The sequence below is a fragment of the Pygocentrus nattereri genome, chromosome 19 (genome assembly GCF_015220715.1).
Source record: "Pygocentrus nattereri isolate fPygNat1 chromosome 19, fPygNat1.pri, whole genome shotgun sequence".
NCBI classification, from domain to species: Eukaryota; Metazoa; Chordata; class Actinopteri; order Characiformes; family Serrasalmidae; genus Pygocentrus; species Pygocentrus nattereri.
Genome location: NC_051229.1, coordinates 27,491,535 through 27,518,098, shown reverse-complemented (window position 1 = coordinate 27,518,098; position 26,564 = coordinate 27,491,535). Strand labels below are relative to the sequence as shown.

The following is a 26,564-nucleotide window of genomic DNA, read 5'->3' as shown; positions in this document are numbered from 1 at the left end:
ACGCGCTAGCATTAAGTTTTCTGTGTTCCTGAGGGCACAACAGTAATATCCTACTCAGCGGACCAGCCAGTGGACCATACAAGCTGTTGTTCATATTTCTTGTTTATCAATAAACCAACTTGCTTCCTCACCCAGGCATAAAACATATTTTTGTTTGTGATACTTTTAATCAAATTTCTATTTATGTACATCTTCAAAATTTGAATTTAAGCAGTGAATTGAGAACAATTGAAAAAAGGGATGGTGTGTTTACATAGTTGAAATCCATAAACTCAATTGCACATGAACAAAAAAAATATGATACCACCAACATAATTACTGCCAAAACAAAGTAAACTAAAGGATAAATCAGTGCCAAATTGAAATGATGGACGCATCTGAATGCAGTGAATTCGGTTTTTTTTTCGGCGTAGATGCTGAATGTTATGAGTTTTCTGGGAAGAGAAGGTTTTTTTCTCTCTCCGTATACAAGCAAATGGACATTCTGCTCTGCCAAAACTCCCTCATCATCCAGACTGCATGAAAACACTGAGGGTGTAATACTTTGTTCTGTTATCTCGGCTCACATTCTGCTCTCAATATGTCACAGTAGGACGCTTTATCAGAGCGCATTGACAAGGCTCAATATGACCGGCTCGGCAATGTGCTTTTTCATCTCCTATGGCCTCAGACGCCTGCAACCAACTTCAGGTTCAGCTAAAGCTACATATTCACACCTAAACAAATCCTTGTTTACCCTGGTTGAGTCACTGATTGCAGCTTTATTGCTCAGTGCTTGGTATTATTGATTTCAAGTAGAGCTGGGCGTTATGGCCAAAAACATTATCACGACAAAGAAAAAAGGCAGATTTTTGCTCCTGAGTGGTTAATTGTGGTTTTAAACTAACCTTTATGGTCAGAACACAACGTTACAAATACTAAACAAGTGGACAACAACAGCTGAACTGTTTAGCCTCTCAACAACGTCGACTTAGCACCAACAGCAAACACTAGCTGGCTCAGCAGGTCAGTGATGGATCACATCGCCATACTGCCATCAGTCCTACGACATCCACGTCAGAGCTTATCACAGTGTTCAGACACCGGTCTGGGTTTCTCTATCCTATCCCAGCAGTTTGAGGGGTGAACTGTAATATATCTGATGCACACTCTAGTGTGAATCTCTCGTTTAAACTGACATTTAACTGTACATTTAAACTGAAATCAGAGTATTTCTTTGATCTACAGTAACATCGTTTCTGCGTACTGTGTGAGTGACGGAGATGCTTCAGCTGCTAAAACAGCTAGCCTGGAAAGATGGTTCTCCCGCTCTCCAATACCTCACAGCTTCCTCAGTTTACTTTTGTTTCAATCAGGGCTGTAACTCACATGGACTCACTTCTTTCGTTCACTTTCGCTACTTGTGAATGCAGCAATACTAAAATATGACTGAGTGCTGTAACAGTGCTTTAGTTGTGTGTTTAGTTGTGTAAAGCTTATTAGGATGTTAGTAAAGAGGTGAGTTCAATCTAGGACTGTACAGTTAGGACAATGATCTCCTCACTCACACTTGGTCACAGGAGAGCAGATCGCCGGTCACTCCACTCCAACAGGGAATGTGTAACTTCACGTTTCAGACGTTGCCAAAGTATAGTTTGCTCATTTTACCCCTCCCTCCCTAAATCATGTCGAAAAAAGGTGCGCCCTCTCCTGGCGACAGCAGAGTAGTGTTGCTTTCCTTGCAGTAGAAAACGGCACCAGGGCTTTCGCTAGAACGTCGAATTGTGAGAATGGTGTATTTTCGAACATTTATCAAACCTTTCTTAAAGTTCTATCAAGGATAGATATATCGCAATAAGTTTTATCACCCATGCGCTCACTGCTCAACATCAAACTCTGCCTATGAGCACAGCCATTGACATACAAGCCTCTGAAGCTGCTGTTTTATTGGCTCCCTACAGAATCCTGTGCATAATCTAGGGTGAGCATCATGTAAATGATACGTAAACAGGCACTTAATTTCACGCACCAAGGCTGATTCATCATTTGCACACAAATCTCTGCTTCCAATTTTGATGAATAGGTGTCATTATTTCAATGCTTAGATATCAAAAAGCTGTTCCAGCGAGAGTGGGTACCGTCGTATAAGACACAAAAAAGATCACGAATCCTGTCAAACCAATGAGGCTGAAGGACACAATGCTGAGCTACAAAATAACCATAACATACTAGTTTAAGGCCTGAATCCTGACCACTGAAACACACGGCATGTCCAGAAAACATCTTCTTACAATGTGCTTTTTTTTCTTGTCTTTTTTTTTTTATATCCAACACGTCAGCATGCCGAAATATGGCTCCTGCAAAGAATTATCAAACCAAGATGAAGAAGACAACATGGTGCTTTATAAAACCCAAACAAATTCAGATTCCCTCAGAAGTAAATCTCCCTCTAGAGATCAAAGACAGCACTAAAATATCAAGCTCCAATCTGTCAGTGCAGGTTTCCATAGTAAATCTCTGTATCGCAGGATATCAGAAAACTCATCAGGAAACCACAGAGATACCAAAAGTTTACAAAAGATGAAACACTTTGCTGCTCCTACTTATTTAAACCCTGAAAAAAACTCATAGCAGAGCCAGGCACGACTAGCTCTTCACCTGTGGTCCACAAAACCATGAACACACAAAGAATCCTTTGCATGATTAAAGGGTTCTGCGCATCATGAAAGGGTTCTTCAGATTGATAGAGAATGTGCATAAATGTGTGACAGATTATTCTATATAGAACCAACTGGAAAAAGGCTCTATACAGCACCCAAAGGGGTTCTTCTACTGTTACAAGCTTGACATCGTAATAACAGAAGAACCACTTTCGGTGCTATATAGAACGCTCTTCAAAAAGCATCGGCAGCAAATACTCCAACCTGAAGAACCCTTTTACCATGCAAAGAACCCATTAATCATGCAAAGAGTTCTTTCAGTGTTCATGGTTCTGTATAGAACCATCTTTCTTTACTAAAGAACCCTTGAAGAACCATCTTTTTAAGAGTTGTACAGGGGTACCATTTATTCTATGGCTATTAAATCCAGATATTAAAAGCACCTCTTTATCCAAGTAGGAATGTCTCCCCCATGTACTTATTAAGAATGTTTTTTTCTCTCTCTTCTGCTTCTCTAATGGAACCCTACTTTGCTGTTCTATGTAAATCTGTCATATGGATTTCCTAAGGTGCTATATAAACACATCCCCTTCCTCTCATTTCTACATGTGTGTAAAAACCTGTAAAAGCAGCATGTAAAAGCCCATTAGGCCGTTCTCTCCTTACCCCGGTCGGATCATCATGGTTTCCATGCACGCTGAAAATAGGGGTGGAAATGTTCAGGTTTTCATCCTGGTAGTTCACCCACGGGAACCTGGCACCAGAGACAAGAGCGATTTTTCAGAAAACGATTCCCAACATCACAAAATCTCAAATTTCACCACAATTTGACTGAGTTATTCTAAGTATGGTTCAGAAGTACATTCAAAAATACACTGAATACACTAAATAATGTTTTAATTGATTAATTTAAAAAAAGTTGCCAGACAACTTCCATACACAAATCCCGGCAGCAGAATGGGTCGTAGGTGACTATAAACATGGTGCTGTCAGAGAATGCCACCTTTCCCATTAGGCAGTTTGTGAAGACATCAGCTGCACCGAGAGTTGAAAGGCATAGAAAGTGATGAGGAGGTTGGAGGTTTCAGTTTCAGTTTCAAGTTTATTTGTCATTTGCACATCATGTCAGGACATCTATGCATTGAAATGCTTGTGGTGGGGCTCAGCTAATCACTCCACAGAAAGTAAATAAATACTGATATAAAAACTGAAATATATTAAATATACACAAAATATAGAGATAATGTATATTTTAAAGTGACTTAATGTTAAAGTGTTACTGTCCATAGCAGAGATGATATGATATAATAATAATAATACTGACAGAGTGACTGAGTGAAGTGGTAGTTGGGGACGGACCCCCAGCTTCACAGCTTATTCAGAACCCTGACAGCCTGTGGGAAGAACCTGTTCATTATCCAGGTTGTTCCAGCCTGGATGCTGCGGAATCTCCTGCCTGATGGCAGGATGGTGAACAGGCCGTGCGCTGGGTGACGCTGTCTGACCGGATCTCTTTGATATTCCTGAGGCAGCGGGACGGGTAGATGTCCTGTAAGGCTGGTAGTCTGTTGCCTATGATGGCTTCTGCCGTCCTCACCGCTCCTCTAAGGGCCTTGCAGTCGCAGGCAGTGCAGCTGCTGTACCAGACAGTAATGCAGCCTGTGAGGAAGCTCTCTATGGTGCACCTGTGGTGTAGATCAAACTTCCAACGCAGGAAAAAGAGACACTGAAGGGCAGATCTCACAACAGTGTTGGTGTGGAGGGACCAGGTGAGGTCATCAGTGAGGTCATTACAGAAGGAAAGGGTGATTTTGTTTCGCTGTTGAGTTCAAATATCGACATTTGTTCTCCAGAATTGTATAGTGCACCTTTAACTTACTCCCACTTAGAAAATCAACAAAACATATGACTGTACTTACTTGCAAATACTGCCAAAATGTTCATGTTTCACAGGTAAAACATCACATCAAGTATTTTCTCCATCTTCCCATGAATGCAACAAATACACGAACAGCGATTTCAGTATGTGAACATGCCTTGAATGATCACCCGAGTGCCTAGCTAGCTGGGGGTAGGGAAAACACTAAAACAGAGGTCACAAATTGGTGGTCTGAGTCTGGACCCAGACACTGGGCTTATAACCGATAAACTAGGGAGAATTATTTAATTTCGCCGGGGTGGGTCCTATTTTAATCTCTGTAAATTTTCTAGCCTTTACTGTAGCTTTAGTGGCAGACCAATTGCATGCGTTATAAGCATGACACGTGATGCTACTCAGCCAATCAGATCTGTGCGTTACAATGGACACTGAGACACGAATGAGTGTCACACACACAGGGGAGGGAGGCAATACACAGCAGTCAGAGAAGAAAGTGAGTTAGAGGAAAGTTATGTCACATGACGTGATCTAAAAGGAGAAAACTGACACTATTTGTTGTTGTAATATTACTTCATTGTACTTTATTTCATTTGACATTCAGTTGTTGACTGTATATGAAGTTGATATAACTACTACTTCAGTCTATGGCACTGAATCATAATGCAAGTTACACATTATGATGTTCCGGACCTTCACTTTAGGAAATTTTCTTTGACTGGACCTAAAACGTGCAGGGGGCTGGAAAAAAACTGGAACACAACATACACAGCGCTGTTACTTCCAGAATCAGGACTGAGAACCGCTGTTTTAAAACATGCTGGGATTTCTTTCATTTCACCTTCATTACACCGGAGCTCATCATGCACTCCGTGAAGATCCCATGCTGACATGCACTCTTACCTGCTGCTGCCGAAGTTGACTGCCTGGTCACTGATGATGTCAAACAGGATGGGCTTGTCGCCCATACAGTATTTCCTCATGATCTCGAGACAGCTGTGCATGGCTTTCCGAGACGGCTTGTTGTCATGGAAAAGATCTCCACCCAGCAATATAAAATCCACCTGGAGCAGAGCAGAAATGTATGTATGTGTGAGAGAGAAGAGAGCATATATATCACTGCTCTGCTGGTATGTAATGTACATAATAACGGTTTTGCTGTAAAATACATTATAAACCACTTTCAAAATTGTTGATTTTTTTTCATGATATAGGAAATATCAATTCTCTACACACCACCCATACCAGAGAATAAACACCTCTAAACACCTTTATTAAAAACGTTTTCTATTATACACTACCTATTATTCCTTTACAGAACTGTAATTCTTAAACAGGTACAGTGGTGCGAAAATTTCTTCTAAAACAGGGTTTCTCATTCTATTTCTTCTGCGCCCACTGCAGCCTCAGGTTTCTATTCTGGGCTGACAGAAGCAGAACCCGACGGGATCGACTGCTGTTGTAGCCCATCCACCTCAACATTCAATGTGTTGTTCATTCTTCTTCTTCTTTCGGCTGCTCCCTTTAGTGGTCGCCACAGCGGATCATCTGCCTCCATCTTGCCCTATCCACTGCCTCCTCTACTTTCACACCAACCATCTCCATGTCCACCTTCACTACATCCATAAACCTTCTCTGAGGTCCACCTCTTCTCCTTCTGCCCGGCAGCTCCATCTCCAACATTCTTTCCCCAATATATCCACTATTCCTCCTCAACACATGTCCAAACCATCTCAACCTGGCCTCTCTGGCTTTATCTCCAAACTGCTCCACCTTCACTGTCCCTCTGATCTGCTCATTTCTAATCTTGTCCATCCTTGTCACTCCCAACGAAAATCTCAGCATCTTCATCTCCGTCACCTCCAGCTCAGCCTCCTGTCTTTTAGACAGAGCCACAAACCATACATCATAGCAGGACGCACTGCTGTCTTGTAAACCTTCCCTTTCACTCTTGCTGCTATCCTTCTGTCACACATCAGCCCTGACACCCGTCTCCACCCACTCCATCCTGCCTGAACCCTCTTCCTCACCTCAATGTGTTGTTCATTCTGAGATGCTTTCCCCACCACAGCTGTACAGAGTGGTCATCTGTGCTACTGTAGCTGTTCTACCAGCTTGAATCAATCTATTCTCATCAACAAGGCGTATCTGTCCACAGTCGTGCTGCATGATTTTATTCACTGCTGCCACATGATTGGCTGATCAGATAACTGCATGAATGAGATGTGTACAGATCCTAATAAAGTGCCTTCATGTACGTAAAGGCAACAAAAAAGATAAATCACATTCTATATCATTGCTGTCTGAAAAATAAGTAGCTAGTTAAATAGTTAAATAGCTACAATTAGCTATTTATAGTTTTTAGCTAAATAGTTTTTAGTTTTGAGCTCAGCAGCTGCCCTTTATATTGCAGGAAATGTCATGATGAACAGGCTAAAGCTGCAAATCAACTTCATTCCAGTTGCTTGGAATAAAAAACGTCATATTAACTTACACTAAAAGTAGAAAACATTTTTTTTGTTACCATATTAGCAATACTTGTGTTTCTTTGGACAGCAAAGATAAATTAATGCTGCAAAAAAAGCAAATTGGACTCGTTTTTCACAGATGATGTCATAAGGAAGTACATTAAGCAAAAACAACTGGATGCATTTTAAGCTACAAAAGCTGATGAATACTTTCCCCTCACTGTAAACAGCGCCTAATAATTAAGAGACTTTTTACTGAATCCTTTTCCAAAACTTCTTTAGTTTTACTATCATTTACTGTTCAGATTATAAAACTATGTAAACGTGTTGTTAAAATTAACTGCATATTATTTTGTGTTTTATGCACATTATATATTTATATATATATATATATATATATATATATATATATATATATATATATATATATATATATATATATTTCTCTACATTTTTATGGAACAGTGGGCAACTGCACCCAGGGAAACTCCTTGTACTCATCCTGGGTAAATATGAAATATTCCGATGCTGATGGTGTGTATTTGCTGCATTTCTCACCTCATTTTCTTTTGCATGTTTCATTATCTCATCAAACGTCACGAATGTGTCGTTGCCCCTGACAGCGTCCTTCTCCAGATAACCCAGGTGGATGTCAGTGGCGATGAGAATTTTAAACGTGTCCTCATCGTCCCTGCAGCAAAACCAGAGAAGCAGACAGAACAGAATGCATGTAATGAGTCACTCACAATGTACACATTTCAGCTCAGTCTGTACATTTATTTACATCTCACACAGGATTAAGGTGGCAGTACAAGAGCGCTCATAAATTATCATAAATTACATTATACAACAGTTAGTTCTGGCCACGCAAGCTGATGGGCTGAGAGGCGTCTAACTGTGCTGTTATTTCACCATAACATCTTATGTTTTACACAAACACTGCATCACTCCGCTGAGACGCTGTTGCTTAGCCACGACTCTGACAGCTGTAGGAGACGCTCGAGCCATTTGAACGTTTTTACGTCTTATATTGCCACAAACTTTGGTCCGACTCTGAAGATGAGATGACACGCAATTCCCAAACTGTCGTCTCCACTGAGCAGCTTTTCAGTCGGCAGCTGTGACAGAAGAACAGCTGAACAACCTGGAATCAGCCAGAAATGAACCCAACACCATTCGCCAGACGTGTCTGATCTTCAGAGTCGGACCAAATCAGACTGAGCCGTAAAACTGACCCAATAAAAACAAAAGCTGCTCAGTGGAGACGACAGTTTGGGAATTTAGTGTAAGGAGCTGGAGAACGAACTGCCGGCTGAGCAGCGAGTGGGCTTACATCTTACGTCTGTTCACAAAGAGAGCATAATCAATACTGTAAAACCGGATTTAGTGTTAAATCCAATTAAACAGTATCTGAAAACGTTACCTAGATTCATCATTTTTGGTGGCATTTTTAATGTGAGATTACTTTTTGGTTCTAAGTAAGTGATACTTTTTTATCATACTTTATCATACTTTTTTATGATACTAATTTATCAGAAAAAAATAAATATTGTGACTTATTGCGTATTGTTCTTGAAGTATTGTGATATTACATTTTTGCCATACCGTCAAGCTCTACACAGAATCCCAAACTACACAGTTGTTTTTTAATTATATATTAAATTCTGCAATAATAATTGTGAATTAAAACTTGCAGAAATAGGTCATATTTAAGCTCTTATTCTCCAGGGTATATGTTGCATGAACAAATCGTAAGGCAAATTATTCAGTAACTACACGAAATAAAGGCAAAGTTTTATTTTATTTATTTGTTTGTTTATTTAGTAAAAGCCCCTCAAATTAACAGAAAATGTGTTTCATGATCACACTGCTACATGTTTGTGTTATTTTCTAAAAGTGATGTTTCCAGAGCAGATCACTGAAGAGACGCCGTCTGTTTATAGTTTAGAGCCCAGATTTGGGGAAAAACGGGTCGACTTTCAGTAGAAAAACAAACTCAGCTTCTTTTATTATAAGGGTTTAAAATGACATCACCATCTATTAGACTGGAGAGAAGAGCTACAGCCTCACACGACGCCCAGCTTCTGAATGGAGCTCATGGAATATGAACGTTATGAAGAACATGACCGAGTGCGGTTTGGACCCACCGGTGGTCCCGATGAGTTTAAGAGGCTATGATGTGGCGTTCACTTCTTTTCTAATGACTACTTTGACCAAAGGTATTCAAACCTTTGCAGTGTATATATTTATGGCCGGGATGACAAGTAATTCAAAAATGTGATAAATAAGGACAAAATAATATAAATACTGATTTTTTTCACTACTGTAAAACTGCAGGTATAATTCTGCACATATCCAGTTTAGTTTCTGCTGAAAACAGAAGGAAACAAAGACTTAAAGCCTTTAAACTCAAGCAGATTGGGTTGTTATCCAGTAGCTGAGTCTCTGATATCATAACTTTAAAAATGCTGACTTTAATCAAGATTCATTTCTTGTTCCACTTCTTTATGTATCATGTTTAACATAAAAATATTTAGACCTGATGTGAATGTTTCAGTGTTTTCCTGATGCCATTTTTACACTGTAGCAGCAGAGCGGTGTGTCATTCACTCACACAGCATCTCACTGCTGTAGATGAAATATCAAGCTCATGGTTGTTATCAATAATTATCGGTAAATCAATAAGCGGTCCCTGTCCTGTATGTTACATTTATTTACATTAATAACTGTTATAAATTGACCCATTTACGCCCAAAGGCTTTAAAAAGGTACATGAAGTAAACTGCCAACAGATTTTTACCTATTTAACTAAAATAGCAGAAATCTGGCGTCGGGCCACTTCGCGGGGCTGCCTGTCAAACCAGTATCTGAACATTTTAATAACCCTTATATTTGATGTTTCTAATATTAGTAAGAGTCAGAATTTTGGAAAGACAAGGAAAACAGGCTTAAATGTTTGGAATTTTATGTCATAAGAACATTATGAAAAGTACACATCGCTGTTGTCGGAACAAATTCTCACATATTTACCAAACAAGCCCAGAAAGTGTGAAAACAACCTCAACTGATGCCACAGCTTGAATTAATAACTGAAATGACTGCACCTACATCGAGCTTCCAGATGAGGTCATATTTTGAGGATTTGAGGTGCTGAGGTCGTCACGTAACCGGCTTTAAACAGGAGAGAAAAACCTGAGGAGAGAAATTCAAAGAACATGTTAATGCACATCAACAGCACAACCGCCAATCAGCACTCGACTCAGCACCATGTTTAACTGGTTAATGTTTTTTTTATCTATATTACACCAGGCCCTCACTGTGATCTGCCCAAGTGCTGCCTTTTGCCAAAGTCTACACCGATGAGCACTACTACCCAAATTCCCCGAGACATCACCAAAATGCGGGCTTGGCGGATGAACTCCGGGCTCAGATCGCCATTTGGGACAGGCCTTTAGCCACCTCCCACAGCACTGACTCTACAGCACAGCTTCCCAAAGCACGGCCTGCAAGGCGAAGCTGGCAAACGAACATCAGTTAACCTGGCCCACCAAAGTTTAATTACTCTATATATATATATATATATGTATATACATGAAAAGTCTTACACACTTATAAAAGACGACTTTTCTAGGGTTCTTTAGTAAAGTTCTATTCAGAACCATGACTTTCCATTTAGACTGAGTTCAAACTTAAATAGTCCTTTCCATGATGAAATGATTCTTCAGACTGATGGCTGAACACAGAACCATTTCAAAAATGGTTCTATATAGTACCAAAAAGGGATCTGCTGGTAGTGATAGAAAAACAACCCCACCCTGTACTATATAGAACCATTCCAACATGGCGTGGTGGGTAGCGCCGTTGCCTTACAGCGAGTCCCCAGCCGGGTGACCGGGGTTCTCCCTGTGTCTGCGTGGGGTTCCTCCGGGTTCTCTGGTTTCCCCCCACAGTCCAAAGACATGCAGTCAGGCCAATTGGATGTGCTGCATTGCCCCTGGGTGTGACTGTCTGTATCTGTCTGTCTGCCCTGCGATGGGCTGGCAACCTGACCAGGGTGTATCCTGCCTTCTGCCCGATGACAGCTGGGATAGGCTCCAGCACCCCCCCGCGACCCAGAAGGAGAAGCGGCTTAGTGTGTGTGTGTGTGTGTGTGTGTGTGTGTATATATATATACACACATTAATTCAAATCAACAACTAAGACCTGGTGAAACACTAATCACTGAGGTTTGGTCGGTTCGGTCTTTGGTACCGTTGATTTGGGTTAAATTCCGAACCGAACAAAACGTACAGTATACATTAACGGGATGAAGCGCATCATAACAGGACTCAGAAATGCAGCTTATCGTCGCCTTTAAGCCGTAATAACGCCGCTATAACGCTCATACACGCCGCCCTGCGCCTGGCAGAGCTCAGTCTGAGCACTGAGGCGTCGATAACACCGCACACTGGAACTCAGGCAGCGTCGCTGAGCACAGAGCGCCCAGCGCGACACCTCCAGCAGGAAAGGCTCGCCACTTCGCGTGGTAACGTTATAAAAGCCACTTTCTGACGGTCTGTTTACCTCGCAGTCACCAGCGAAGCCGCACACACGTGAAATTTCCCTCCCCCGGAATTCGTCGGCGCACGGTGCATCACGGGACGTGCAGTTTTCGCTGCGCACTGAACCGCTGAAGAGACGCGAGCATTAAACTACATTTCCCAGCAAGCTGTGCGAGTAGAGGAAGCTGTTGCTCCGGCGCAGGCTGAAGAAGCTGTGAGGAGACCCTGCGCGGCGGCGGGTCGCGGTGAGTGTTTATCTGTGTGTGTCCGAGGCGTCGGAGCGGGCATCGCGTCCTGAGCTCAGGCCGTCTCCGTTTTTGTTTCATATACTGAGCCTTTATTATGACATCCTGTATCAATAAAAACAATGCGTGGCTACGCCTTAATAACGCGTGCGAACGAGATCCTAATGCGTGGGAGTAAGACAAATAAGTCGTGGCCATGACTTAGTTAGACATAGGAAAAAGATAACGGCTTACTTAGTCGTGGCCACGCATTAGGATCTCTTTCCCATGCTTTACTTACTCGTGGACATGCATTATTTTTGTTCATGCAGGCTGTCGCCAGCAGGGTGATGATGGCATCCTGTATAAATGAAATGAATGTGTGGCCACGCTTTTATTAATGGCCACAACTTAATAAAGCGTGGGAATGAGATCATGCTTTATTAAGTCGTGGCCACGACTCATCTCGTTCCCACACCTTACTCATCTCATTCCCACGCCTTCCTACTCGCATTAGTTTTATCCATACAGGCTGTCAGCAGTGGGGCTGTATGTTAACGACCTTCGGTTGTGTGAGTGTGTTCATGTGCAGTGACCCACAGCAGTCAGATGATAAACATCAACAAGTAGAAGATCCTTTATTCTTCATTAGTCCCACAGCAGGGAAATCCGCCGTACTACAGCGGCAAAGGGCGCTGACGAAAAGGAGCAACAAGTAATAAACCTTATTAATTATTTAACATAGTTCATTACTTATTACTGTACAGACAACAGCTATATATATATATACACACAGCACTGTGTGAAAGTTTTAGGAATCTATATACATTTTTAATCAATGTACCTCAACAGTGAGTTTATCACAATATACATTAGAATAAAGTCGCATTCATAATTCAAATAAACAGAAAAACAATAAAAAGTAACAAGAATTTCTCGGGTCCATATTTTTCCTGGACACCTTCACAGCCGCCACAGAGACTCGTTAATATCATCAATTACTTCATGAGCTCAATTTACTGAGCACTGATTGGTCAAATCAGGAGATGCTTTTTAACTTCTTAAGGGGCAGTCGTGTGCTGGTGGTTAGGGAACTGGCCCTGTGACCGGAAGGTTGCCCTTGAGCAAGACACCTAACCCCCAACTGCTCCCTGAGCGCCGTGCATAGGGCTGCCCACTGCTCCGGGCAAGTGTGCTCACTGCCCCCTAGTGTGTGTGTGTGTGTGTGTGTGTGTGTGTGTGTGTGTGTGTGTGTGTGTGTGGTGTTTCACCTCACGGATGGGTTAAATGTGGAGGTGGAATTTCCCTGTTTGTGGGATTTAAAAAGTATCACATAAACTTAAACTTATAGAATATATGACATTAATGTCTGTGTGTTGTTCTTTTCAGAGGACAGTAAATCTGCTCTGCTGTACAAGCTGCACACTGACCACTTTAAGTTATATCAGTTTCATTTCTACAACGTCGTCCCATCAAAAGGTATAATAACATATTTGCAGAAATGTGAGGGGTGCACTCATTTTTGTGAGATACTATATATACATATATATATATATATATATATATATATATATATATATAAGATAAAAATGATAAACTCCATCCTTCACATAAAATCGTTAACATAATTAACAACATAAACATTATAAATAAAGAAGCAAAAAAATATTTACACTGTAAGGATATTTTACGCCGAACTGCACATGAAGTACTGATTATATTCCTCATGGAAATGGTGATGAATTAACAATGTTAACTTACGATTGTTCCCTGAACAGCGCTTTGATTTCGTCAGTGCAGAGTTCCATTCATGGGTAAGATGGTATATTTATATATTCAGTAAATCTCAGTAAGACGTTTTTCCTGTGAAACAGGCTCTTAAGTGTGTTTGGAGATGGAGTTTCCAGAAGGTTTCAACCAGCTGGAACTCCTTCAGTCGCATGGGCACATGATTCCCGTGGGCACAGAGAGCGCCTGGGAGGAGGAAGGAGGCGAGGATGATGATGATGACGAATGCCAGCGCAGCGAGGAGTGGTTCGAGCAGCAGGAGCTCAACCTGGAAGACAGTCCGGTGGAGCTGATGCTCTGGGCTGCGGAAAAGAACCGAGTAAATGACCTGATCTTCTCACGCAGGGGGACACTGCACAGCTGCAGTGTGTAGATACACTTCAATTCGAGCTTCTGTTTAAAGGGAAACTCCGTCGATTCTGCAGAATGACTTAATTGTTCAGAGTGGTTCGGTGTGAAATCCTTAATTCCAGGGAAATTTACTGAGTCACTGTTATAGTGCCAGGAACCAGACATCAGACATGTTTAATGGCTCTAAAAGCTACATCTCGTTAAGTGATTGCGCAAAATGGTTATGAATGCATTGCTTGATACCCGAGACACTGTTTTGTGATAGTTTTGTTATAAAGTTTTTGTCTAAAATGTATTTTTAGTATAAACCAGAGGTCACTAACAGGCAGACCGTGGTCCGAGTCCAGGACCTATAAGGACCTGGACCTGTAACCGATAAACTGTGAAGAATTGTTTAATTTCGAGGGGGTGGTCCTATTTTAATTGGCGTAACTTTTCTAGCCTTTATGGTAGCTTTAGCAGCCCAGAAGACTCACAGACCAATCACATGCGTTCTAAACATCACATGACACTGCTCAGCCAATGAGATCTGTGCATTAGGATGAGCACTGAGACTCGAATAAGTGACACACACACACACACACAGGGGAGGGACGAGGCGAGAAACAGCAGTCAGAGAAGAAAGTGAGTCAGAGGGCAGTTATTCCACATGACTCTAAAGAGAAAAGTGGCAGTAAATGTTGTTGAAATCTGACTGAACTGGACTTTATTTGATCTGATATTCAGTTGTTGACTACAAGATGTTGATGTACCTACTCGGCTACTTCAGTAAACAGTAAATGGCACTAAATGGTGATACACGTTGGACATGATGTTCTGGACCTTCGCTTGAGGAAATTTTCTCTAACTGGACCTTTTTGAATTTTAACTGAAGAGCCCTGGTATAAACTCTTACTACAGGATTACGTCTGTTTTTCCCCTTAAAACCACATTCTCACCTGAGCTCAATGCTTTTGTTGTTATTGTCCTGTAGCTACAGCTTTTTATGGTTTTCTTACCTATTTTTAGACAGTGGCAGGAGAGGCAGAGGACTTTAAGGTGGTGTGTTTTCAAAATGTCGTAGATCCATATCAGTTTGAACCAGAAAACACGGGAGTTGCAGCGGTTTCAAGAAGAGAGAGAAAGACAGAACCTGCCAGCGCCAAGGCAGAGCAACCCAGGGCAAATGGATAGTTCTGGCGTCAACAACAAACAACTAAATTCTCTTCCTACCGGTTTATGAGGTAGGATAGTGAGGTAGATAGTTATCGAATATTTCATCATCATTGCATTTCTGCAGTTGTCCAGTTATTCAAATGGTCATGTAAACAGCACAGTCTGCTCTAGAAATCTGAATAAGAAATCCAATAAAGAGGCTGGATTTTAGCTCAGTAATCAGATTTCTCAGTGCATATAAACTCTTACTCTGATTTCTTTCCGATTTCTCAGTCTGAGCATGTGTGAAAACAGGCTGCTGTACCAGAAATAAGCAAGCAGTGTCGCCACAAGATGCAGAAAAAAAAGTCTTGAGTTTTACATTTACCTTTACGCCCTACCGGTTTATGACGTAGGACAGCGAGGCAGGTAGCTGTTTTATATTTTGCATGGCCTGCTTTAGACAGTCTGTTCCAAGCCAACTTCTTGGATTGATACAGTGACTAACGGCAGCGTTTTTATTTCATTCATGAACGTTTTTTGCCATAATTCCGGATTCTGCTGGAGTAAATTTGCAGCTCTGCTGTCAAACCCTTCTCCAGAATGTGTGCAGGGTGGAGATGTACATTATTTTACCATTATCAGCAAGATATTTGTAGTGTAGACACAACGACACTTGGTTCAATTCTGACTTGGACTATAAATTTCTCTGGAAAGGCGGATTTTACACCACACCACTGTGAATGATTTTGTTTACATCTAAATCATTAAATGAATAATTAATTTTGCAAAATCGATGGAGTTGCCCTTTAAGGTGAACCTTTATTAAAAATGCGTGTTAATGCCAGAAAAGGTCTTTATCTGTAGATGGTCATTTATCACTGACAATAATTTTCCATTTTCCTGCACTTAACAAAGAAAACCCATTGACTTCAAGCACACTTAACATACGAGCCTCTGGGCAGCTGATTATATTCATTACATCTAACAGCTTGGTCAAAGATTCAGCTGGTCTAAATGAGCATTAGAACTTTAGAGCCAAGTGTGCAAAGCTCTAGACTTAATTAAAAACACATCTACAGCCAAGCAAGTTAGTTAATTAACTGAACGGTTTGCTCGTTAATTGGCCAATATATTGTTTTTCTTGCTTCTGTTGTTTTGCTGTTGAGCTTAGAGGGCAATGTGGCTGCTGTGCTCCAATACGGTGTTGCACTAAATCCAGTAAATGTGACGAGTTCTGCTCTCTTTATAACGCAGCGTCCAGTCGGTCACTGTTCTGCTAGTCCTGACGATGTAAACAGCATTCTCTTAAACGCATAGTGGATTGTATTTTGATCATTTATAATGGTATAACTTCTCATATCGACCAGCACTAGTTCAAATGGTTGAAGTCACTTTTTATATTAATGAATTTAAACGCTTTAAATAATTTACAACAAAAATGTGTCCAACTTGTACGATGGATGGGAAAAGTAGAGTACAGGACTCATGACGCTATAGGTTACCAGACAACAGATGCCTTACTTATTTTTCTTTACACCTTCCTATGAGTCATAAAATACTGACAGATTAATATATTACAATTATTTTATTAATGTTTTGTCATCATACCGGTTTTATATCATTGAAAACATTGAGTGTGTGTACAATACTGTGTGAAAGTTTTAGGCATCTCAGCACATTTTTAATCAATTTCCCTCAGCAGTGAGTTTATCACAATATACATTAGAATAAAGTCGTATTCATAATTCAAATAAACAGAAAAACAATAAAAAAAATATAGCCGCAAGCGGCGATGAGCGGGTTCAAGCACGTACAAGCAGTACCAGCCCTTCAGCAGTTTAGCCCATCAGGCGTAAAAAGGCCGAGCGAATAGAACCGAAATGATGTCAATTCATCAAAAGGCCTTCAGTTGCCATAAACAACGAGCAGAGGTCTTTACCCACATTAGAAGTTTCCATTTATATGTACTGAGCTACACTGGTTTGTAGAACATCCAAGAGGTTTTCAACATAGATGTCAGAACTACATGACCATTGGCAGCATTTCTCACATTGTACCACTTGCACAGTGGACTGGTTCAGTATTTAACCCAGTGACTTGATGTAGGCCATAGTGAGGCCTAATGCAGTCATAATGGGCCCTTTAGGTGTAGAGCAGCTCAGTGAAACTGGATCAGAATCAGTCAAAAGGCCTCAATATGATATCAGTATTGGTCAAGGACTAAAACCATAGACGTTCATCAGGTTTTGGCCAGAACGACCTTTTGACCTTTGTATAATAGGCCTTTGTATTGTGAAATCCCTGAACAAATAAGGCAAAATAGCAGACAAGCCGTACAATTTTTGACATGACATGCAAATAGAAAGTTGTTCAGGTGAGTGCTCTGAGTCAAAAGGCACCAATTGTTTATTGATCTACCTTATAATAACATTGTAATAGCAATTTAATTGATTTTGAGGTGTTTTTGAGTGCTAAAGCGCCCCCTAAAGGCCAATCTGGACCAAAAGTGGCATACCCCCTAAAAGTCTCAATATGTAAACATCTTTCAAGTTTTGAGATGATCTGGCCAATGACTGTTGAGTTATAGCAAATCAAGCTAGAAATACCATGACCGCAGTAATTAATTGATTTATCCACACAACACTGAGTAAAAAACCCGACATGTTTTTGATAATTATTTACCTGCAGAGGCTCCCGAATCATTCTAGACCAAATTCGAAACGTTTGGATCAAAATCCAGAGACTAGTTCGAAAAGCATGCTTTTCAAACAGTTAATGATTACTAAAAAACTGTGAAGTATTTTAATAAACATATATTGGGAAAATTGTTTGGTATGATGTACTACAGTGGGCTCATATGGAATTTCTGCCAACTTTCTAATAATATAGTAATAACATGTAATAATAGGTTTATTTTTATGAATAGCGCCCCCAGTGGTCAAATCTTTTGAAACTTGACTGGTTGTTAGGAAATGGATACATGTAGACAGCATTCAAGTTTCATGATGATTGGTCAATGTTAATCTTGTCAAAACCCTGCTTAATTCTGATTGGCCGATGGCGAACACAAATTTCAATATATCAAATTGTCCTTAAGATCTCACATATAGTATGGGGAGTAGATGCTGCCTGCAAAGTTTGAGCTTGATAGCATGTACGGATGCTGAGAAACAGCTATGTAGCATTAACCCCGCCCCCTAATTACATATGCGCATAAAAATTGAAGGACTACCTCAGAATCTTGTGCCGAATGTGTATATCAAGTTTGAAATTTTTTGGCTGAACGATTCTTGAGTTACAGATTTTTCAATTAATTCTGAATTAATTTGAATTTATCCAGACGTGTTCATTTGCATATGGCAGCCATGTTGTATGGAAAACTCAAAATGTTTTTGATAATTTTTGATGTTTTGGCTCTTCTGAATTTTTTGAGACCAAATACATGAGGATTGGGCGAAAATTGGCGGACTAGTTCGCAAAAGTAGGTTTTGCATATTTCACAGTATTGCGAAAAATCTAAGTGGGCAGAGCTAAACGGTCCAAATACAAAAGTGGTTTGTTTGGACCCAAGGAACCTAGAAAAAAATGTGCCATGTCTGGCAAAATTCTGGTTTAGGAGTTATAGGCCAAAACGCGTTGACCTTCGCTATAGCGCCCCCTTGTGGCCGACTGGGCTGATTTCATGCGCCTGAGTAGCGGGAGGGACTACTACCAGTAGACCAAGTTTCAAGTCTGTAGGACTTACGGTTTGGGCTGTGCATTCCGTTTTAGGGCAGAAAAAGAATAATAAGAAAAATCTTGACAAAAACAATAGGGTTCTTGCACTGCATGCTTGAACCCTAATAACGAGAATTTCTTGGGTCCATATTTTTCCTTTACACCTTCACAGCCCCCACAGAGACTCGTTAATATCATCAATTACATCATGAGCTCAATTTACTGAGCACTGATTGGTCAAACCAGGAGCTGCTTTTTAACTACATATAATACTGGACTTCCTCGAGGAGAGACTTGGAGATGGGTAAACAAACACACCGACATCCAGAAAATCACTAGTTATTTTACACACACACATATATATATATATATATATATATATATCATTATAAATTAATATTATTCAAATATTAACACTTTTCTCAGCAAATAAACACAAACTACACAAATAAATCGATTTTGAAAATGTGTCTTGGGTGCCTAAGACTTTCACACAGTGCTGTACATGCATTGAATAATAGGATGTGATAATCAGATTTTTTTGCAGTTGTCTAATTATTCAAATGGTCATATAAACAGCAGACGCTGATCTAGAAATCTGAAGAAGAGGCTGGATTTTAGCTCCGTAGTCAGATTTCTCAGTGCTGTAAACTCTGATTTACTCTGATTTCTTTCGGAATTCTCAGTCTGTGCATTTGTGAAAACAGACGGCGGTGCCGGAAATAAGTAAGCAGCGATGCCGTGAGCTAAACACGAAATGAGGGATTTACATATTCTTCATCTTCTAGATGATGTATGTTAACATTTTCAGGTGAACATTTTCAGGCTCATGATGTTTGAGTTTTACGTTACACTTACATCACGTCTTCTTCCTCGAATTCATTAGGGTGGCACAGGCTGAGAACCTGTGGTCTACAGCACATTCATGCTCATTTTCCATGAGGCAGAGAACCGTTTGATCAAGCAGAGGGTTCTTTAATGTTCATGTGTTTATGTAGGACCATTTTCTTCATTTATTTCTGATGGTGTCTGGGCTTAGGGGTTTGCAACCTGGACATTTTGGGCTGATGTTTCACATACAGCATCCGTCTCGGTTTGTTTTGTAATGGTTTCTAATGAGAAATGTTGCGCCTGTTGTTGTTTGTTTAACATGCCTCTGCAGAATGAGCAGTGAGTCAATGTGCCCCTGAACAAACCAGGTGAGGTTCAGTCGCATGGATAATGAGAGGAATGTGTTATTTTGGTGAGAAGGTCACAGCAGATCTCTCCACTTGCTTGTTAAGCACTCCTATCAGCATTGGTTAAGCATTTTTACGGGTATCAGCAGTAATGAGAGGGATTTTAGAGCATCGGGGCAAACGGATCAGGTGAAGGTGTTCTCTGCCAGGTACGATCGGGAATTCCAAGAATATATTGATGATAAATGCTGTCAGTGTAAAATGCCAGTTAATCATGGCATTTTTGTGTCAGTTGGGCTGGAGAGCTCTACGCCTCAGGGCTACGTTTACACAGCAGGTAAAAGTAGGGCCCAAATTTCTCACCAAATCCGATTTTTTTTCTCATATGTGACAGAGATGTGTCTCTGTGTGTCTGTGTGAAGAGCAAAAAACGCACTGAATCAGACATTTTCAATTCCGAATTGAGACGCTTTCAGACGCTACTGAAATCTGATCCGTATCCGCTCTGTGGCATTGGGACTCAGTCTGAGCAGCCAGGTCGGAATTCAGACGACTTTTACGTCAGTTCAACTCAGTATTTGTCATCATTTCGCGCTGCTGAGACTCATAAACATTTAGGCTGATGTTTCTGTACTGAAAAATCAGAAGAGACTCATCGCAGCCGCTCAGAGTTTGAGGAGGTTTCGAAGGAAACGGTCGAGCGCGGCCGGAGGAGCCCGAGCGCGGCCGGAGGAGCCCGAGGCTGCAGTGTTTAAAAAATCTTGAGGACACGAACCAAAGAAGTGGACCTGGCTGAATAACGTGCCCTTTTTACAGCAAACTCGAACACACTGTGGGTGATGGGCCAGCTGTCAACCACTGGAACTTCATAATCGCTCCTGTGATGCTGGCGAAGACGAAACTGAAGCTCCTGGAGTGACTAGAGTTCGCCCGTCTTCATGATTGTTGACCTCTGGACGAGCCATGTGAAGTGTTGTTCTTTTGCGCATGCTGGCCGGTTCAGGAGCTGATCTGTTCAGACTGATGTCACACTCAGGCCACATTTAAAAGATTGTGTGAACAGCTAAACAAAAAAAATCGGATTTGGTGAGAAAATGTGCTTTTTTTCTACTGTGTGCTCCATCATTCAGCGTTACCGTGGCAGCAGCGCTGAACAGACGTTAAAGCCTGTAAACAGTGTAAAAGCAGCTCATCTCACCTTTTCCTCCTCCGTCTGGCTCTAATAATGAAGCTGAGAGCTGATCAGAGTTAATGATCTTCTCAGCGAAGCTCGTTCTGCTCGTTAGTTTGTGCTGATGATGCAGTGATTCAGTCACGTGACGTCACAGAGTAGGATGAGCTCATGAGGGTCAGTTCAGGAGCCGGTTCATCACATTAATGACAGATTTGAGACACTGACCTAAACGAGGGTGAACCGTCGAGTGGGATTTGAGCAGTGAGGCTTGTAATGTGAACGTAGCATTTTACCTGCTGTGTTACACGTAGCCCAGTTGTGCGCCAGCGAGGCGGAGGAAGGAGGGGCGGAGGTTGTAATAACATGGCCAGGAGTTTATGTTCTGTTGTGCTTGTCCTGAAGCCGATCAGAGGGAAGTTGCTCCTCTGCCGCTGTGAGTGTCTCTGTGGGCACATTTGCATAATGTTTGAACGCATTAAAATCCTTAATGGTGCTGTGGCACACGCATCCGATGCTGTGTGTGTGCATGAATAAGAGAATAGAATAAGTAGCTGTTCATTTCTCACACATGGAGTAAGTGTGTGTGTGTGTGTGTGTGTGTGTGTGTGTGTGTGTGTGTGTGTGTGTGTGTTCTTGTATTGCTATACTTCACAGTGTCCTCACTATGATAAGGCTATATGAATTTTTTGCTCAAGTACATCGAGGACATTTTGCAGGTCCTCTCTTGAGCATGTGTTGTTTTCACCACAATTACTATTTTTATTCAAAAACTAAAAAATACCTTTTAGATACTGAGGTTAATGTTAGGTGTAGGCTTAGGTGTAGTATTATTTATCTACAATAACACAAAAATCAATGGAAACGTAGGGACATCCTCATATGTATAGGAAGACAAATGTGTGTGTGTGTGTGTGTGTTAAATGGTTAAGATGTAAACCGAGTCGCTCTGAGTGGTTTGGTGTGAAACTCCCTGTTCTAGAGAAACTTATCTATTGAGAATTGTTCACAGTGGTGGTGATGGGAACCAGACATCCACCTCTAAAAGCTCCCTCACAGAAACATATTACATGTAATGGATGAATACCTTGCTCTGAAAGGCCACTCTTTATTCATTTATAAATTAATAAATTATAAATTAATTTATTAATGAAGTGTGGGCTCTGACTTGCTGTAATGTATTTGTTTGGATAAAAATCTGATGCCTAAACTATTGTCTTGAAATTTTAATGGCTTTAATAAATTTTTCCTGATTGTTTGAAAATGAGATAAAATGATACTGTATTATTGGCATTGATGGAAATGCATTGGTTGTAAGGTCATAGTGCGTCTTAATAATCTGATAACTGCAGAAATCCAGATTTTGTCAGTAATCCGATCAACACGTTTATACCTGCATGTGAGTAAACAGATAATGGGAAATTCTGGGTCTACATGAGTCAGACAGTAATCAGATTTCTGCTTTTCAACCAAACAAACTCTCAGAAGACGACGAGACGCAAAGTAAAACTCAAACTTTATTCCACAGCTTTTTAAAAAATCATCAAGAAGATGCAAAATGTTTAAATCCTTTATTTTGTGTTTGGTTTCTGCGTCACAGTGTTTTGCTGCATCTTGCGCCATCCGCCGTCGCGCATTTGCAGACTTAGAATTCAGAGCACGAGTTTACATGCACTGAGAAATCTGATTAGCTACCGAGACATCAGCACTACTATGAGCAATTTTTAATGCTTGTTATGAAGAAAAGGGCAATAATACACTGAAATGACATTAAACAAAGATAATTTGAAGTTTATCTAAATTTTAACAGAGAAAATGTTCATGCTTTTGGGTTTCTTTGGTTGCTTGTGCTCCATCTTGCTGGTTTTCTCATATCTGTTTGGAGTCTCTGAAAAACCTCCATTTGGAGGGTCATGTAGCCCCATACTCTTCGCCCCTCTGTCTCAACAAGAATCAGGACACCCTACCCCCAGACGTGAACGCGTACAACAGAGAGCAAAGGTCTGGGTGGCAGGGGCGAGGGGTGAAATGGGACCGCAGGGAACTAAACGCACCTACACCATTTTCACCTCACTGAACTCGTAGGCTTGTCCTGAATATGTTCTTATGAAGTCAACAGAGTGATGACCTGCTGGAGTAATGTTGACGGAGTGCCTGGGATTTTCATTCTAACCTTAATTGAGAGTGTGGCTGCGCCTCCAGTTGAGGTGGAACGTCGTTAGCTTTGAAGTGAGCGAGTCTCTTTTGGGCTGTCGAGTCTGTGAGTGTTACAGGAGGAGAAGGTTTCTCCTGAGGCGAAATGAAGTGCTTGTGTTTAATCTCTGATGACAAGGACGTCCCTCGTTATCCTAAATGTCAGGCAGTTCCAGGAAGCTTTTCATATGAGCTGGCAGGGCTGGCTTTACCAACAGCACAGCTGACTGAGTTTAGCTTCCGCACTTCTGCAGATTTTGTTCTTTAGGCTGTGATTGCTCTGTTCTTAGCTCTGACCAGTGAGAAGTCAGAATGTTCGCAGTGAGAAAGACACGTAATGACGTCACCAACTAATCAACTGTTAAATTAGTTGCCAACTAATTTGGTCGTCGATTTTAGTCGACTAATCGTTGCACCAATGTGTGATCAACTGTTCTTGTCACGTGCGGTTCTGTGCCTACACTTCATTTATGTCATTTTTAGTCAAAGTTCATTTTGGAGTCTCCAGGAAAAAACAAATTCACCAGAAAATGACATCGAATCCTCAGCCACTATGTAATGCCAATATTTTTCAGTGTTTAGTGCCTGTTCTTTGCCTTTATTACAGCTAAGTTCAGTCTTAAGAGGTTTGCTGCATTTTCTGCTTCTCAAAATTCAAGGAAAAATTATTGCCCATTTCACCCCTCGCCCCTACCACTCAGCCGTACCCTTTGCGTGTTCTCGTCTAAGGGTAGGTTGTCCCGATTCTTGTTGAGATAGAGAGGTGGGGTGACGTGTTAGGGCTACATGGTCTTTTTCTTCAAAACAAATATAAAAATTCACTAATATGCTGACGTCTCAGTAGCTAGCTAAAATTCCCGTTCCACCTTAAATAGTCCAGCATGGGAACGGAATCTGGAGAACGGAATCTGACTTCAGCTTCATATCACTGAAGAATTAGGGGGGGTGATAATAAATAATTGCCCCTCTCTTTGAAGGCGTATGATCCCTAAATGTAACTAAAGCCCAGCAGTGAGGAGCTGAACTTTCCCCTCCTCTGCTGTCCCTGCAGACGGGCAGGGTCGCCTACAGAGCGGCGCTAGTAGCTGTAAATGAAGTGATGCTCTTTTATTAGAGGATCTCATTTCAGAGGAAGATCTCAACCACTGCCCTGTAGCTCAGTTCAGAGGGGTAACACTCATAAACGGGGGGTTGGGGGGGTGGTAAAAATAAGAAGGGGGACTGGGCCTTAATGCCTTAAGAAACTCCTAAAAATAAATAACTTGTGCTAAATGGCTTTTTAGCTGGAAATTAAATAAGTGAAGGACTCTGGGTCTCTGACTTTTACACCTTCACACTGTGTGCATTTTTAAAACGTTTTCTTTCTGTTGAGTTTATTAGAAGAGATGCTGTTTTGCATAAACAGCGCCTCCTGTTTTATGCCCCATATCTTTTGTGGAACAGAGCGTTTTGGGTGCAGCTCAAAGTGGTCAGGTAGCTTTTATCACGAGTGTTTTATCCCTGACCAATCAAATTAAAAGGAAGACCGCAGACCTCCAGTGGTTGCTGCAGTGAGGAGGCATATTTCAATACATCAAACCAATATTTCAATTGACAAATTTCCTTTACTGAGTATAGAACAGCCAATTGTAATCAATTTCAACATTCCAGAATTTCCACTTTCAGATTTCATGATGCACTGATACATTTTTCACCAATATCTAATTTAGATTTTTCTCCCTGTGTCACAGTTGGCCACAGTAAAGCGCCTCCTTGAATCTGACCCGTCCCTGGTGAATTGCCGTGACGACGACGGTTACACTCCTCTTCACCGCGCAGCGTACAGCGGTCATTTGTCCATTGCTTCAGTTCTCCTGGACGCAAGGGCAGAGCTTCATGCAAGGACTGTGGATGGCTGGACGCCGCTCCACAGCGCTTCCCGCTGGGGGCACACTGCTGTAGCTTCCTGTTTACTGCGCCGGGGGGCATCGGTCAATGCCACGACGAAGGGCCAACTCACACCACTGCAGCTTGCAGCGGGAAACCCTGCAGCAGCGTTGACTTTGGAACTGCTGCTGTCTCAGCGCACCCTACAGGCCGGACTGAAGAACAGCGCTGGAGAAACGGCTTATGACATCGCACTTCGAACGAGTGCACATTACAGCCTGTTCGAAATGACGGAGCCGTGTAATAGTGTCGGCTGACAGAGTTTCAGAATATGAAATGAACAAGATGCATGAACATTTAACTAATTCACAAACTACATCAGAAAAGCACAGTATCTAATCAGGACTCTGATCTCCTTTCTCAACATAAAACGGCCCAATACTGAACCCTGTGGAACACCCAGGAATAGACCAAATGAAGTAGTAATAATAAAAAAACAACTTTCAAATATTTTTCCTCATAATGTTTCATCTGAATTTATGTGAAAGTGGTAGTTGAGTAAAAAATAAAAATTATGCCAATTTACCCCAAAATGTAGTCACATTTGACATATGACTAGGTGTAAAAACTGGGCTTTGTTCTCAGGTCCTGGTTCTACAGAAATGTTTGCACTGTATAATCCCTCATATAACACACCTAGCTCTATTCATCATGTATTCAACAAGTGAACAGAATCAGGCATGGAAAACAATCCTTGTCCTTGTCTTACTTCAGGATCTGTATGACTGAAACTCGGCAGACGCAGTTATGTAAATATTTACTAACGGACTCCACCTCTGTTTTATCAGGCTTAATCTTATGCCGCCCTGAGAGTCTCCAGGGCTCATCGCTAACCTATAAAATTGGTCAAGTAGGCATCACATTCAGCTGCTGAAAATTACTGTTCAGATAAGATATTATGTAAAAATGACCTGAACACTTTAATGTTTTAATCTGTGACAGTCATCGCTGAACATGTCTGAATGCAGAAACGTAGCCCAAAATGTGCTGCATGCAAACCCAGGGTGACCAGAGACGAGCACTTGAGTCAGGCATGATGACTCACAGCTCAGGTTCCCCCTTAATTGACTGATATCAACCTGAGATAAGCAGTCAAACAGTAACTGGCCCTTTTCATAAGAATGGGCAGTGTGTGAACGCCTTTATTTACTAACCTCAGAAATCCAGGCATTCATATCACTGTAGCTCACCTCAGACAGTCGTGTCACTTTATCTTTGGCGTATTTGCCAAGACTGAAATTCGAGGTTGTGTCCAGAACTGTTGGAGAACCAAACAAAGAAAACTGTGTGGAAGTCCAAACTAAATTAGATGTGCATTTCCTGAATGAACTGCAAGTGTGTGTGTTTGTGTGTGT

The 26,564-nt window shown here is 41.3% G+C and overlaps 2 protein-coding genes across 4 annotated transcripts in view; one reads left to right on the top strand and one right to left on the bottom strand.

Moving 5' to 3' along the window:
• Positions 1–11,656, bottom strand: part of mre11a (MRE11 homolog A, double strand break repair nuclease) — a 106,433-nt gene extending 94,777 nt beyond the window's left edge. For both annotated transcript variants that reach the window (XM_037530938.1, XM_037530939.1), the window contains exons 1-5: positions 11,547–11,656; positions 10,092–10,175; positions 7,542–7,674; positions 5,419–5,579; positions 3,306–3,393 (exon numbers count right to left, since the gene is read on the bottom strand). In XM_037530938.1, the coding sequence (XP_037386835.1) occupies positions 3,306–3,393; positions 5,419–5,579; positions 7,542–7,674; positions 10,092–10,114 (405 nt within the window). In that variant the 5' untranslated portion in view covers positions 10,115–10,175; positions 11,547–11,656. The remainder of the gene's footprint in view (positions 1–3,305; positions 3,394–5,418; positions 5,580–7,541; positions 7,675–10,091; positions 10,176–11,546) is intronic.
• On the top strand, positions 11,644–25,900 carry ankrd49 (ankyrin repeat domain 49). 2 transcript variants are annotated; one of them, XM_017711747.2, is made up of 3 exons: positions 11,644–11,769; positions 13,623–13,855; positions 25,014–25,900. In XM_017711747.2, the coding sequence occupies exons 2-3, from the start codon at positions 13,643–13,645 to the stop codon at positions 25,464–25,466; spliced, it is 666 nt and encodes a 221-aa protein (XP_017567236.1). In that variant the 5' UTR covers positions 11,644–11,769; positions 13,623–13,642; the 3' UTR covers positions 25,467–25,900. The 2 variants fall into 2 exon arrangements, with proteins under 2 accessions (XP_017567236.1, XP_017567237.1); XM_017711748.2 differs by lacking the exon at positions 11,644–11,769 and adding an exon at positions 13,130–13,227.
• The last annotated feature ends 664 nt before the right edge of the window (positions 25,901–26,564 follow it).

Excerpts from the sequence above, each read along its gene's own strand:
- ankrd49 (XM_017711747.2), top strand. The coding sequence starts at position 13,643 with ATGGAGTTTCCAGAAGGTTTCAACCAGCTGGAACTCCTTCAGTCGCAT. Across the intron at positions 13,856-25,013 it reads GGGCTGCGGAAAAGAACCGA|TTGGCCACAGTAAAGCGCCT; the intron begins GTAAATGACCTG and ends CCTGTGTCACAG.